Here is a 15,446-nt window from a genome sequence, read left to right as displayed (position 1 = left end):
TAAGGACACCGAGGCTCAACTAGGTCATGTTTACACCCCCAGGCCAACCGCAGGCGAGGCAGAGACTCCGACCAGGTCCACCCTGACCCCCTGCACGCTGGCGCCCACGACTGACGGCGCACCAGGCCGCGCTGGGTCGCAGAAAGACGCCGATCCCCCTGGGTCAACTGACCTCTGAGGCATCAGTTACTCTGGCAATACTGACTGTGTGTTTGAAGAATAATTTAATTAGAACCAAAAGTCCAAAAATCTTGTCATGGAAAGATAAAACCAGAAAGGGCTGTGCAGCAGATACTAAATTAAAATGAGTGAATGGGGAGACCAGCTCAATAGCAGTTGAGAGAGGGTCACGGAAGGATAAGGAACCTGTCCTTGTACTGTCCCGTGAAATGGAAGGCGCTGGTCACCATCATTACGTAAACGACACGCCTGGGAGGCCGTGCTGCTCTGTAGATCGGCACGAAGACCCAGCAGAGGCACGAGACACCCGTGCGCTTACCTCCAGCCAGGCCAGCATGGAGCACAAGATGAAGTCCCACTCCCTCTCGGCCAGCGGGGAGGAGCAGCACCTCAGGAACAGGGAGAGGAACCGCACGATCTCCACGTTCACCCCCAGGACCTCTGGGCTCACTCCTGACAGGTCACTGTGATGAGGACAAAAGCAGAGCAGAACACAAAGCGTTAAAGAACCTTACAGACGACATTCCCTTTCACCTCACACACGATGGAAGAGCGACTGAAATGTCCACCGCCTATCACTCTGCACAGTTGTGACTATAAAACACACATCCTGGGTCCAGATTGTATACACGGAGGAAAACAGTATAAAGAATCACCCACCAACTGAAAAGAAAAATATCCTCATGGTCTTTCTTCCAGCACATTAGAATGTTCAGTATACCATGTAATAGCTCTCCATCATCTATGCTTCTGGTTTGCAGACAAGAATTTAAAATGGCAAGATGTCCAAAACCTCCTAAAGGGAAATTCAAAATGATTATTAACAAAATGTAAGTGATGTTGCTACTATCATAAAGACTACTTTGAGCTGGATCAAAACTTTCTTGGACAGAGAGGGTGTTAGAGGCACCAACCCCTATGCAGTTGAAAATCTGCATGTAACTTTCGACTCCCCCACAACTTGCTCTGCCCCCCCATCCCAAGGACCCTAAATCCTTGGGTGCTCAGGCCCCTGTATAAATCTGCCAGGAACACACACTGCTGGCCTCTGCACCCAGGTTCCCACTACAGGTCGCAAATGCCCAGGCGACGCAGGGAGCTGCACGCTTATTGAAAAAAGCGTGTACAAGGGGACTGGCCGCTGCAACCCTGCATTTCAAGGGTCGACTGTGAATGCATCTCCTCTTCCTTTAAAGGCAGAGCTTTTTTTTTTTTTTTTAAATCTTCCTGGCAAAATAGAAGAGACTTAAGGTACAAGGTGAACAACAGTAGGTTTACAGTTGTTTGTATGGAAAATAACAATGAATAAAATAACACAAGAATAAACTCTGTTTAGCATACTCACAACTGGAAACCTACTTCTGCACAGCCCTGTATAACCGCCCTGTGTAAACAGAAATAACTGATTTTCTAAGAACTAGAAGTCTTTGTCAGCTAATTCTGTCTCATCCGTTTGGCTGAAAGAACAAAACTGGTTGTCAAATATCAACACATCTGTCCTCCTCCGCTGTCCCATCAGGCCTCTGCAGGCCGAGCCCCTTCTGTCTGGGACAGCGCCGCAGTCCCTGCCCTCCTCCTCTCTGCCGTCCCCTGCAGCCCGTCCTCGGTACAGTCCGTCCTCGGTACAGCCCGTCCTCGGTACAGCCCGTCCTCGGTACAGCCCGTCCTCCTTGCTACAGCCCGTTCTCGGTACAGTGTGTCCTCCGTACAGTCCGTCCTCGGTACAGTGTGTCCTCCGTACAGTCCGTCCTCGGTACAGCGTGTCCTCTGTACAGCCCGTCCTCGGTACAGTCCGTCCTTGGTACAGCCCGTCCTCGGTACAGTACGTTCTCGGTACAGCCCGTCCTCAGTACAGTGTGTCCTCCGTACAGCCCGTCCTCGGTACAGCCCGTCCTCGGTACAGCCGTGCTGGGGAAATTACCTGCTCCCATTAGAAACTCCTCTCTACGGGTCAGGTCAACTGCTTCCCCCTCCAGATCTGCGAATCCCAACCCCACAGTGAACCCCACGTGCACACAGCAGGGAAGCCCAATGCCACAAAGTTCTCTTTGGCATCAGCTGCTCCAGGTGCCATTAGGGCAATTCCTCTAGTGCAGTGGTTCTCAACCTTGGCTGCACATTAGAATCACCAGGGAATCTTTTTAAAATCCTGATTTCTGGGCCTCATCCTCCAGAAATTCTGTTTCTTTGTGATGGGGTGGGCCACAACATTAGTAACAAAGAAACAGAATTTCCGGAGGATGAGGCCCAGAAATCAGGATTTTAAAAAGATTCCCAGGTGATTCTAATGCGCAGGAAGGTTGAGAACCACTGCTCTAGTGTTTGTTGATAGGCACCTCTTCCGTTATTTCACACGTTCACTGCCCTCCGGGAAATCTACAATGTGGTCGCCACTCGTTACACGGCCGGCCAGGCGGGGCCTGAGGCCTGTCGGTCAGGCACACAGGAGTTCCCCTCCACACCCACCCACACGGCGCCTACGAGGCTGACATCCTCTGACGTGTGTTGAGGTCCCGCCCTCTTGCCTTCCCTCACCTGCTCAGTGGGAATTTCCACCAATGATTTTATCTCAACTTTCTAGCCCTTCTCCTCCCACGTGTATTTTCCCGTGACCTTGTATTCCTCTCCAGCTCCCACCTTCTTCCTACCACCCTTTCGCCAAACACCTAGAACAGACTGTCCGCCCACCTTCTCAGCACAAGTTACTCCAACCCAATGCCAGCGGACACTTCAGGCCCCAGTTTTGGGCGACCTTCTGTGGCTTTAACACAGGTGATGGGTGCTTCCTGAAGCCCTCCGTTGCTTCTCTTTATCTTCAGCCCTTAGTCTCAAGTCTCCCTCCACGCACACCCCCTTTACTCTGTCTGAACAGGCTCCCCCTCCTTGATGGATCTGAGGCCACCGGCACGGCGTGGACTCCCACAGCAGCATCTCTACCCAGTCGACAGCCTGCTGCTCCCTGAAATCTCCATGAATCCTCATTCCACAGGCACCTTCTTCTCACATGCTCAGAACGTAGCACTGGCTCCCTGTACACTCCGCCCCATCCTAACCCTCGGGTGTCCTATGGGGTTTCCCACAAGGGCTACTGGTGCTTCCGCCTCCCCCGTAGGCAGCCCTTCAATTCTGTGTCCTAAATCTCTTTCATGTCCACATCCTCTTCCACCTCTGCCTTGACTGAAGCTCTGCGTCTCTCATTAAGACTATCCTAGCAGTTCCCATCTCGTCTCTTCCCCCAACCTCCCCTCTCACGCCCACCCTTCCCACAGCTGTCAATATGCTTTCTAGGGGAATGTGCTCTCTCCTCCCAGATGTGAACCAACAGCTCCTGCAGCTTCAAGTCCAAGCTCCACCCACACACCAGGCTCAGGACCTGCTCCTTCCCCTGCACGGAACCCACCGTCCTGTGCACCCCAACCTTTCACCTGACACGCCAGCCAAACTCAACTACCGCCCTTATCCTGTTCCTGTGGACCTGGAGAGCCCTTCCCACACTGGGGCCACATAGCGACGGCCCTTCCACACCCAGGTGGTGATTCCTCTGTGAGGTCACCACTGGCACTCAGAGTGGAAAACGCCTTTTCTGCCACTTCCACACAAGGATTATGCCGTTTTCACATGGTATAATTTTATGTCTATCTTCTCAACACATAGCCAGTGTTCAACAGGGTTTATTAAGTTAATAAACAGATGGCAAAGTGTCCAAAGTAGTTTAAAACCTTTCTCTATTTCCCAAAAACCATTAAGAAGTCTCCTTTTATAGATTCATCAGGACTTTTAAGAGCTGCCCGGACAGTGTTGCTCAATGGTTGGGCTTCACCTATGAACCAGGAGATTGTGGTTCAATTCCCAGTCAGGTCACAAGCCCGGGTTGTGGGCTCAATCCCTGGTGCTGGAGGCAGTCAATCAATGACTCTCTCATCATTGATGTTTCTCTCTCTCTCTCTCTCCCTCTCCTTTCCTCTCTGAAATCAATAAACACATATTTTGAAAAAAAGAACTTAAAAAAAAAAAGACGACAAAAGCTATTCCCTCTTTGGCCTTCATGTGCTCACTCCCCGGCTGACTCAGAGACAAGGCGCAGCTTGAAGAGCTACAGGCAACCAGAGGGTCTGTGACTGTAGGTCTTCCCTGGAGACCGTAGCTTTCTGTCCTACACACTGTAACAGACTCTCTCCAAAGACACTGACCCTACTGCTCATCAACTTGTTATGTAGCAAAAGAATAAACTAGGAATAAATCAGCTAGAATTTATCTCTGCTAGATTTGGGTTCAGATATGAAGAGACACTTATTTCAACTCAAGCAATAATTAAAACAACAGAATATGTACTATCAGGAAACTAACCATTCGTACTGCAAAGGTCTTCCTTGGCCCAGGCCAGAAGGGCAGGCACACACTGAGCAATGAATTCTTTCTTGTCGTCTTCGGGCAGAAACGGACAGAGGCTTTGGATGGTGTGCATCTTGCCTTCTGTTAGGGGGAAAAACCTGTTTACAGAAAAGGTGTGAATTATATTTGCCCTAATATGAGCTACTTCAGAAATGCCTGGTTCAGACTATTCAAATGCGCTAGTAATTCTACTGCATAAAATAACTGCATGAAAAGAAGGAAACTCCGGAAAGAGACTGGCAATCGCTGATTCTGGGTGCTGAGAATGCACACACTGCACCGTGCTGCTTCTCTCTCCTTTAACGTGTTTCTAATTTTTAGAACGAGCATGCTCCCCGCCCCCCATGAGTGGCTGCTCTGAGCTGCACACGGTGCATGGGTAAGCTGTCTGTGAGAGCCCACTGCGTCCATTCACACAGCACCGCATAGGTGCGCAGAGCTGGGCTCATTTAGATAATGAGGTCACACTGAACATACTATTTTCTTATTTGCCACTTTCATACTCGAATACAAAGTATATTAGTTGTTCTCTGTCACATATACTCTGCAGATTTTTCTATCAGAACACAGAGGTACAAATTGTTCTATTTTAAAACAACACAACTTTAAAAATTAGAAACAAAAATATTCCACGCTATGGATGTATCACAATCTAACTACTTCTCTGTTAGTGGACACTTAGGTTTTACTCCCCACACTTTTGCTCTCATTTAAATAACGCTGCAGCAGATGTTCTGAGCACACGTGCACACACCTGTTCTGGCGAGATTCCTGGAAATGGGATTAGATCAAAGGATCTGACTGTATTGTACTCTGGACATTTCAAATTGCTTCCCAACAAACACACACACACACACGTAATTATACTTTCACCAGAAATGCACACAGAAGTGTTTGCTGTGCACTCAATGAATCTTTTAAATTCCTGGCAATACGGTCGATAAAATATGCTTCTCTTAATCTGTACTTCCATCATTACTAACAAGGCAAATCCTTTATACTTTACATTTCACCTGTGAATTACCTGCTCAAGTCCTTGACATATTTTTCCATTTGGATTATTTTACTAATTAATAGAAACTATTACATAATATGGGCATTAATTCTTTATTAATTTGCAAATGTTTTCTCCCATTTTGTCACTTGGCCTTTAATTTTGCTGTATTTTCGTCATACAGAAGTTTTGTTTTTTAAGAAGTACTTAATTCTGGAGTGTGAATACAGGGTATATGCAATGCGACCAAACTATGCACTTAAGAAAGCATGTCGCCCTAACCGGTTTGGCTCAATGGATAGAGCGTCAGCCTGCGGACTGAAGGGTCCCAGGTTCGATTCTGGTCAAGGGCATGTACCTGGGTTGCGGGCACATCCCCAGTGGGGAGTGTGCAGGAGGCAGCTGGTCGATGTTTCTCTCTCATCGATGTTTCTCACTCTCTATCCCTCTCCTTTCCTCTCTGTAAAAAATCAATAAAATATATTTTTTTTTAAAAAAAGAATGCATGTCATTACTAATTAGTTCTAATAGTTTGTTAGTTAATTCCCTACACTTTTATAATCAGAAAAAAATTTAAATTATGCTGGATAAAACAGCCAATATCAAAAGATCATAAACTGCATTCACTTACATCACAGTCCTAAGTGATAAAGTTAGAGAGGGAGGACAGAGGACTGGTGGAGGGATGAGGAGGTGGCCGTGGCTATGAAAGGTCACACAAGGGTTCTTATAACAAAACTGTCCTCTATCTCCTCTTGAGACTTTGGTGGCTGGTGGTCACACATGTGATCTACACAGAACACACGGAAGCAAATGACCACATGTAACCTGGTGGACAGATCGCATCCAGGCCATTTTCTTAGTTGTGAAATTGCACTAAAGTTATACAAAATGGTGCCAATGGGGGAAACTGAACTATGGAATCTCTTTGTATTAGTTCTTATAATTAGCATGTGAATCTTTAATTATCTCAAAATAATAAATCTATCATTATATCAAAGTACTAAGTTTTAACAATTTTAAATAAGATTTAAAACACTGACATTCGGTTCACAATTCTGCTGTGCCAGAACATACACATCACCCTTGACTACTTCTCGGAAGTCAGGCAATTCCAAGCCTTTGGAGAGCCCAGCCGAGTGCTTCCTGGGCGCCCGGCCTCTTTCTCTAGCAGATCGAGCTACACCTCTCGTATCTCCAAACACAGCTTAGCTCTTTGTCTTAGGAACGTACTTACTGCATTTCTAGAATATGCTTCCATAGGGTGACCCCTATGCAGAGATTAAGGAAATTTTCATAGAGCAAATGATGTAATGGAAAAGGATGCAAGAGATGGAAAAAGGAAAGACATCTAACAGAGATTTTTGGGGAAAGAGAACAAGTTTATGAAATGCTACCTGTGTAAAACAAGTATGAAATTCCACAACAGTGTTATAAAGTTAAAATTGCTTATTATAAAAAAGAGTGTTCCAAACCTAAAACAATTGAAATTGTTTTGTCTTTAATGCTCATTTCCTTTCACTTAATTTCTTCATTCCCTGGACCGTGTTTTCCCGATTCCTCAGACACTACTAGTTGGAGGGAGGCGAGGTGGTCAAACGACACATTACAAAGTAAAACATTTAAGTGAGTCTACCCTTCTTTCCTCCTGTAATGCTGCTTTACGTCATCAGGTGACACACTTCCGGAAAGGACCAATTTAGCAATAATAAGAGACCACAGGGTGCCATGTTCCATGGATCTAAAAAAGGAGAAAATAAAACCTATTTAGAAAGTGTACGTAAGATTTTTAAACACTGTTGCAGAATTAAATAAATCCTGGATTTCTGTTACAGAATGAAACCCCCTCACGAGGGCGTCAACTCCACAGGACTCCTGCACCTGAACAACTGCCGTGACTGGAGGGACTGGGAGCTGAGGCTCCTGACAGAACTTCCCAGGACAGGGCAGCCCTCAGCCCCCGCGTCCCCACAGGGACGACCTCACACAGCAGCCTGCACCGGGGAGAGGGCACATCCCGGGAACGTAGAGGCTGCAGACTGAGGGGCTGCGGAGGCGAGTGCCGCGGGGCAGTGCGTGCAGTGGGACGGCAGAGGAAGCCCCGTCCAGCGGTCGACCCAGCAATTTCAACCACTAGACCTCTGACGGCCGCGACCTCTGCGACGACTGGTTTCCACCCGACTCCTCACCCCAGGGGAGGGTTTATGCTTCTAACATCAGAGGCAACTGCGAGAACACGCAGCACAGGCACTCGGGATGCCCAGCGCGGAGAACGGGGCAGAGGCAAGCTGAAGCCACGCCCACAGGCTGTTCCTCCATCACCTGCCCCTTGAACATGTTTATACAATAAATACACCAGCAAAGTTCAAATATCTCCCCATAAAAATAAACAGTACCTAGTATGCATAAGTTTTTATCATTAAAAATTCGGATTAATTTAGATCAACCTCTGACTGAAAAATTAGTATGAAGAGGGTTTAATTTTTTAGAAACAAGCCATAAAGTAGTAAAATGATCATTTAAAAAATGGAACTAGAAAGTGATTTTTACCTGTTAAACAGCAGGTGCAAAAGGCCAGGCGTATTACCAAGTCCACATAAGGTATCGTATGTGATATTCATTTTTTCCAGCATTTCACAGAATCCAGTGAGGAGGGCAGGCGGGCTGTCCAGCTCCTCACACCACTGCAGCGAGTAGAGCAGCTCTGCAGCTGAGAAGGGGTGCCCGTCACAGAGGCGCCCTGCCCACCACCTCCCGCCCTGTCACTCCCCGGGCCCATTTCCTAAAACTGGTTGATGTCCACTCGTCTCAGAAGATCTGTGAACTGATTCAAATCTGCTCTGAGGTTTTCAAGATGATCAACACTGAGAACATGGGTTTTACACAACGTACCACTCCTCTCCCAAGTCTTACTTCATCCCGTGTGGGCAGTCAGAAATGTGACAGAAACTTGTTTCCAGATAAACAACTAAGGGATCCACGGCCCAGGGAGACATTCCGGCCAGTGTGTTAAGAACGGGCAGCACGGGGCGGGGCTTCGGCGACTGATGGGGCTGCCTTCCAATGGGCTGTCCACAAAGTTATCAACTAGGAAACTACAACCTCCCTCACGGGACTGTAGAGAGAGTATCTTTCACAAAACCTGGCATGTCGTAGATTTTTAATATACATTTAGTCACAACTCTCTTTTATAAATCCATGTATGATTTGGGTTTGGAAGTTAGAAGGCTGGAGACCTGGCTAAAAATCTAATCCTCTCCTTTTCAAGCTAAGTAATTCTAAGCAAATCAGCCCGGCAGGCATGGCTCAGTGGTTGAGCGTCGACCTATGAACCAGGAGGTCACAGTTCAATTTCTGGTCAGGGCACATGCCCGGGCTGTGGGCTCAACCCCCAGTAGGGGGCATGCAGGAATCAGCCAATCAATGATTCTCTTTCATCATTGATGTTTCTCTCTCTCTCTCTCTCTCTCTCTCTCCCCCCCCCTTCCTTTCTAAAATCAATAAAAATGTATTTTTAAAAATTAGGAAAAAAAGATAAGAAAAGCAGTCTCATCTAACTGATAGGATTGATGAGAAGATTGAATATATGATGTTGTCCGTTTGGAATCAGTGACACAGTTAACAAAATAAGTGATCACAAAAATGATGCTCTACTTTCCAGTTCTGTTCTGAGCAATGTCCCGTGTGCTCATCTCCTTGCCCTGCACGGCACGTGGAGCTGGCTAGTCAGTGCTCTGCTGCCTCCTCAGGCACAGCCTCCGCCCCGCGAGGTCCGGGCTGAGGGCTTGCCCACGAGCCGACACAGGAACTGGAAAGGCCCTCCACTGCCAGCGCCACCCCGTCCAGGTCCCAGGACCTGCTATTCCACACCCTGGGAGCCCACTGCCAGGAAAAGGACTTCAGCCCGACGGAGAAGAGGACAGTGCCCACACCTCACGTCAGAGCCAGGGCCCTCGTGAGCCACCAGCCTCGCTGGCACGTTCTCATGGTGCAGGACACAGGGTCCGCGGATGCTCTGTCCTGCTGGCTTGACAAGTGTGCTGACACCAAATTACGCTCAACACCCGATGCGGTGAGAGCCACGATTTCACTGTTTCCGCCCGACTTGCAACTGAACATTCATCACTTAACTGGCCTCACATTTCTCATTACTAAGAGTTAATTAGGAGCTGAAGATTTTGATTCTTTAAAGATTTAAGTCGCAGTATAATCTAAAGTATTTCAAAATTCGTATTTATGCTCACATATACTTACTTATCTTCTCAAGCTCATTATTTTCTAGGACTATTTCCTTTTTCAGTGCAACTAATATCATTTTGCTCAATAACGCCGAAGTACACAAATGGCTAGGAAGTTCCTTTGTATCTTGTTCTTTAAAATCTGCTTTGAAACACTCATAATTCAAGCTCAGTCGTCCTTCCAAAAGAGGTCTATGCAACCACTGTAAAAACATAAATTATATACAAAGTCATTACATATTCTATTTACCACCAAGTATACAACTAAGACAGGGAACAAAAATACAGTTATCAGAATATTCAAACTGTCATTAAAATAACTTCAAAAATGAAGTCATTAGCACCACCACAGAAGCCTAAGCTTTGGTTTCTCCTACAGGAGCCTCTCATATGCATGTTTCTGCAGACCCTACGGACATCACATACAATGCAGAGCATTCAGAGGCATAAGAGCAAAGTGAGCTACTCATCTCACTTACTTGCTTTCCTTCGCCAGAAATTAATACATTTAACCTCGCATGAAATCCAAGCCTCAGAACGAGAAATGCTCTCCAGCCTCAAACACACCTGCTTGGGCAGAGACTGCCTCATCTTCTCCCACTCCCCGTGGTCCGGCATCACACTCCCAATGTAGACGCCCAGGAGGGAAGGATCTTCACTCTCCAAGAGCTTGTTCAGCAAGTCGTCAACAGCAGACAAGAGTCCCTGGAGGCTGGAAATCATGCAGAGAACTCAGCTGCGCAGTGATGCTGACTGACCTGAGCACCTGGCACGTGGTGAATGCCCACGGCAGGAACAGCTTACCTGAACTCAACGACCAGCAAAGCACATGCAGGCGGCCTGTCCACGCCCCTCCTCCCAACACACAGGCCACCTGGGGATGCAGCCCCACATCTATGACTTTGAATTGAGTGATACTTGCACCTCCACATGCAGGGGACCTGCCCTACTTCAGATCCGACCTTTCTGAAACGCAGCTCCCTTGTTCCACAAAAAGAACATGGTGACCAGACAAATATCTGCCTCAATCCCAAGGCCTCTGGGTGCACCTGCTTCGTTTCCACTTTTATAAATGGGTTTAGGTTGAGCTGTGAAATACACTGCAATGCAAACGCCTTGAAACAGTGGCTGCCAGACCAGCCAGGTCACCAGGCGAGAACCATCAGTGACCAGCCAGGAGAGGCCGTGGTCACACCCACCCAGAGGACAGCACCAGCACCAGCACCCGCCCCGGCAGCAGCCAGGAGTGGGTGGGTCTGTGACAACAGTCACTCTTCCATGAGCTTAAACGATGACCCACGTGGAAAATCCTCTCGGGAGTCCTATCGATTTCTTACGTAACAAGTCGTTTTTCACAGGCACCCACACTAGTTATGGAGCCTGAGGTCAGGGCAGTGATCACGTAATAAGAGATGCCGTGCAAATGAGCACAGACATGGTCACCTCGTAAGGTCCAGAGACGGAGACTGCGCCTGGGCCTTCAGCCACCGCGCCGACGTGCGCAGGAAGGCACTCTGCTGACCTGGACGGCCGGGGTGCTGGACCAATAAATTCACGCCAGAGAGCCAAGTGTTTTTCAGTTTACAGATAAGGAAGTCTAAAATCAAAATGTCAACAGGAATTTGTAATCCCACTGGAGTAACTATGACCATTACAAAACATCTGAAAGAACTCACTGCAGATCTCAGAATTCTACGGTGCCATTTAGAAAAGAAAAGAAAAAAATTACTTCTCAATGTCAAACAAAATGTGTCATAAATATGCAATAATAAAGCTAGCTCATGCCACGTAAGGTAAAAAATGGTACGATTTTTAAAGTTAGCTTTTTTCTGTTCTGAAATTGTTTATAAGAAAAGTGTCCTTTAGGAGATGTGAAAAATAGTACACCTTTTCCAAATAGAGAAGTTAGCACTGAAGAAGGGTTGGAGAGGAGGGCTCCCTATCAACAGTATTTTTTAATATTCCTTTTATAAATAAGTCTAAATTAACACAAGGCAGAATTCAGTCCTTAAAAAGACAATCTAAATTTCATTTTGACATACATCAAGATTGAAAGTTTCTATTAACATTGCGGATGGATCACGAGAATTCTCGTGTTTTCATACTACACAGTGTTTCACAAAGTATCATACTTTAAAAAGATATTTGCTTGTAAGAACATGTAATAACTTCAAAATGCAACGGGTATTTAATTTTAAAGTGTGCCTTTAACATTTATGTAAAACGTTTTTTGTACTTGTTCAATAGAAACTTATCTGGCCACTGGGTAAAGCTAGCGATAAAACTACTGGTCCACAATGTGTTAAGAGAAGGAAAGAGATGTTAATAAATGTGGGAACTGAGGCATGAAGAAATTAACACTTGGAGTGCGGGTGAATTTCCCGCCAAAATATAAGATGGCTCTGTCTTTTGGTTTTGTTCCATCCACCAAAAGGGTGGATTACAAACAAATATTTGGTAATACGCAGTTACAATCGGCCCGAGTTTACACGTTTCCCGCACTCCACCGCAAATCTATATGAACCGAGTTAAAGACGGCTCCCGCGGAGTACGCGCAATTCACGCGAGCCGACTTAACTCGTTTCCCGCACTCCAAGTGCAAACTGCCAGAGCTCTGAGTAAAGGGCTAACATTCTAACCAGGGCCCCTTGCAAAAGGACTTCCTTGATATCACGTAAGAACTTTAGACATCGTGTCTCTATACATCTTTAACGTGGTTTCAAAGCTGGAAGTGTTTAAGATTTGCAGTCCTTTACTCAAAAGAGTCTGAACTGTCACACACATTATGACTCAGTTAACGAAGCCTGGCACGGACCCTGCGAAGGGCAGGGCCAGAGCTTCCAGCAGGACCTGTGAGCAGTGGGCTGTTACCTGGCAGGCGCCCGTGTGCTCTGCTCTGAGCACACAACTGAAAGAGAGTGAGCAGTAAGTCTTCCGAGGACGGCACCAGCAAGCACCCTGTCGCTGAGCTGAAATAGTCATAGGCCACATCGCAGGTAAAAGACACTGACGAGTCAATATTTTCAGCTTCTGACAATTTCTTTATGTTGGATAAGGTTTCATGAAGTTTAACAATAATTCCTTCAACATATACCTCTCCAATCAAGTAATCTAGAGAAAAATAATCACAATTAAAATATTAGCGGTATAATTTTGAATAACTTCCACTTGAGTCTTTCTATGTGTCAAAAAAAAAGAATAAGGTACTAGTGTATTAGACAAAAGAAAATCCTATCAGCCAGTCAATCTGTTCTCACATAGAAAAGCCCTCATGTAAAAAAGCAGCTCTAGCCCGGCCGGGTTGCTCAGGGGTTGAGCGTCGACCTATGAGCCAGGAGGTCACGGTTCGATTCCTGGTCAGGGCACATACCCAGGTTGTAGGCTCGATCTCCAGTGTGGGGCGTACAGGAGGCAGCCGATCAATAATTCTCGCTCATTATTAATGTCTCTATATCTCTCCCTCTCCCTTCCTCTCTGAAATCAATAAGAATACACTTTAAAAAAAAGCATCTTTACGTTAAATTTAAAAACAATGCTCTACAAAATTAGAACGAAGAACTTTGCTAAATTCAAAACCCTTTAGAAATAATAAACTAAAGACATTAAGTGTCATCCAAGTCATGCTACAAAGATTAGCAGACATTCAGGGCGCTTACAAAATTAAGATATTTTAATGAAGTATGCCTTGTTATTCTCAACCAGTAACATGCAAACTTGGGAGCATGGAACCCAAGTGACAGTATTATTCCGACTGAAAGACAAAAGCCGTCGTTCTGCCTACCATTGTCAACATGTTGGGACAACACCAAGCGTAAGAGAGCCCATCGTTCTGAGAAGTGAGGTTCAGAAGTCACTGGAGATCCCAAGTCCTTGTTGCAAAGATGATCTGCCAAGGTTACCAACTTCTCTCCAAGGACATCTCCTTTCAGCCAAGAAATTACTAACGCATGTTTATCTGAACTAGAACATGCCTAAAATCACAATTAGAGCAATGATTAGAGAGAAGATCAAAACGTTTGTCTGCCTAACGGAGCACTGTGCCCGTCCATATGCCTCCCTTTGTCACGTGGCCGGCACCACGCCCCTCCTCCTCCTCCTCCTCCTCCTCCTCCTCCTCTTCCTCCTCGGGGCCAAGGCTGGGTGTCCTGCTCCCACTCGGCCTTGCTCACTGCACTCCACACGTTCCTCACCCATCTCCCCACCAGGAGTCCCCCGCTTCCCACTCATCACCATCCCGCCTGCCGTGTGAACCCCCATCCTCTCCAGCCCATGCTCATCACTAACTGTCTCAGACTGTCTAGGCACTTACTGGACTGCATTACTATTTACTCTGTTTCATCTGCATGTGTCTTGTTTCCAATGGGACTGTCAGTTCCTTGAGCAGAGACTGTCTTAAACTTCTTGACACCTATCGACACTGCAGACATGCTCAACAACAGAGGGCTCAACTTGGAGGACATTTTTTTTAAATGCTCTACAGGTATTCAATTTTGTTCATTAATTTTGCTAAATTAAAGAACAATTAATATGTAATAATGGTAAATTACTTCAATATGAGTTATGGGACTTAATATTTCCACAAATTCTTTGAAATAGTTACCAGGGCCAGATATCTGACAGCATCTGGTTTATTTTCATGGGGTGGGGAAGCAAGGAAAAAAGGTGTAAGTCCACCCCCAAAAGCATGCTGGTCCATGTTCCCAGAGCTTCTTTTGCTTTAAGGGCTGAGAAGAAAGGAATTTGCAACTTGGTTCATTTCAAAGCAATCTATGGAGAAAAAAAAATCCAAGTGTGGATTGGGTAGTGCCTGAAAAACTGTTTATCCTTTTACTTAAAAAATTGTAGGTAAAAGGGGGACATCTGTGATACTCTCAATAAAGATGAAAAAAAAAAATTGCAGATAACCAGAGCTTTTATTTTAGCCCAAGTTTTACCACTATTCTGGCTTTATGACTTTGGGCAAATCTCTTTTTTTAAATCCTCACCTGAGTATATGTTTTCATTGATGTTTAGAGAGAGAGGAAGGAAAGGGTGGTGGTGGGGAAAGAGGGGAGGGAGGGAGAGAGAGAGAGAGAGAGAGACAGATCAAGTGTCTCCCATACAGGCCTGGACCAGGGAACGAACTAGCAACTTATGTGTCCTGATGGGAAATCAAACCCGTAACCTTTTGGGATAGGATGACATTCCAACCAACTGAACTACCACTGGACTAGTGCTTTAGACAAAATTCTCTCTTTTTAATATTTTTTATTGATTTCAGGGAGGACGGAAAAGGGAAAGATAGATAGAAACATCAATGATGAGAAAGAATCACTGATTGGCTGCCTTCTGCACACCCCCTACTGGGGATCGAGTCTGAAACCCGGGCATGTGCCCTTGACCGGAATCGAACCCAGGACCCTTCAGTCCACAGGTCAATGCTCTATGCATGAAGCCAAACCAGCTAGGGCTGGACAAATCTCTTAAATCAACCTGGACCTATTTCCTAATTTGAAAAACGAAGATTAAACTAGAAAATACCGCCGAAACCGGTTTGGCTCAGTGGATAGAGCGTCGGCCTGCGGACTGAAAGGTCCCGGGTTCGATTCCGGTCAAGGGCATGTACCTGGGTTGCGGGCACATCCCCAGTAGGGGATGTGCAG

The 15,446-nt window shown here is 46.2% G+C and overlaps 1 protein-coding gene across 2 annotated transcripts in view; it reads right to left on the bottom strand.

Annotated features, from left to right (window-relative positions):
• Positions 1–15,446, bottom strand: part of LTN1 (listerin E3 ubiquitin protein ligase 1) — a 52,415-nt gene that overhangs the window by 18,664 nt on the left and 18,305 nt on the right. For both annotated transcript variants that reach the window (XR_011470355.1, XM_070407315.1), the window contains exons 12-21: positions 13,586–13,775; positions 12,676–12,915; positions 11,248–11,401; positions 10,372–10,516; positions 9,821–10,007; positions 8,117–8,276; positions 7,203–7,307; positions 4,528–4,670; positions 841–976; positions 500–644 (exon numbers count right to left, since the gene is read on the bottom strand). Coding sequence is in view for 1 of the 2 variants with exons in the window: in XM_070407315.1 (XP_070263416.1) it covers positions 500–644; positions 841–976; positions 4,528–4,670; positions 7,203–7,307; positions 8,117–8,276; positions 9,821–10,007; positions 10,372–10,516; positions 11,248–11,401; positions 12,676–12,915; positions 13,586–13,775 (1,605 nt within the window). In the remaining variant the exon portion in view is untranslated. The remainder of the gene's footprint in view (positions 1–499; positions 645–840; positions 977–4,527; positions 4,671–7,202; positions 7,308–8,116; positions 8,277–9,820; positions 10,008–10,371; positions 10,517–11,247; positions 11,402–12,675; positions 12,916–13,585; positions 13,776–15,446) is intronic.

Source organism: Myotis yumanensis, unplaced genomic scaffold (genome assembly GCF_028538775.1).
Source record: "Myotis yumanensis isolate MYYU_CA2020_CCGP unplaced genomic scaffold, mMyoYum1.0.hap1 SCAF_2, whole genome shotgun sequence".
Taxonomy (NCBI): domain Eukaryota; kingdom Metazoa; phylum Chordata; class Mammalia; order Chiroptera; family Vespertilionidae; genus Myotis; species Myotis yumanensis.
The sequence above is the reverse complement of the archived record's forward strand: the minus strand, read 5'-3'. Positions and strand labels throughout refer to the sequence as shown.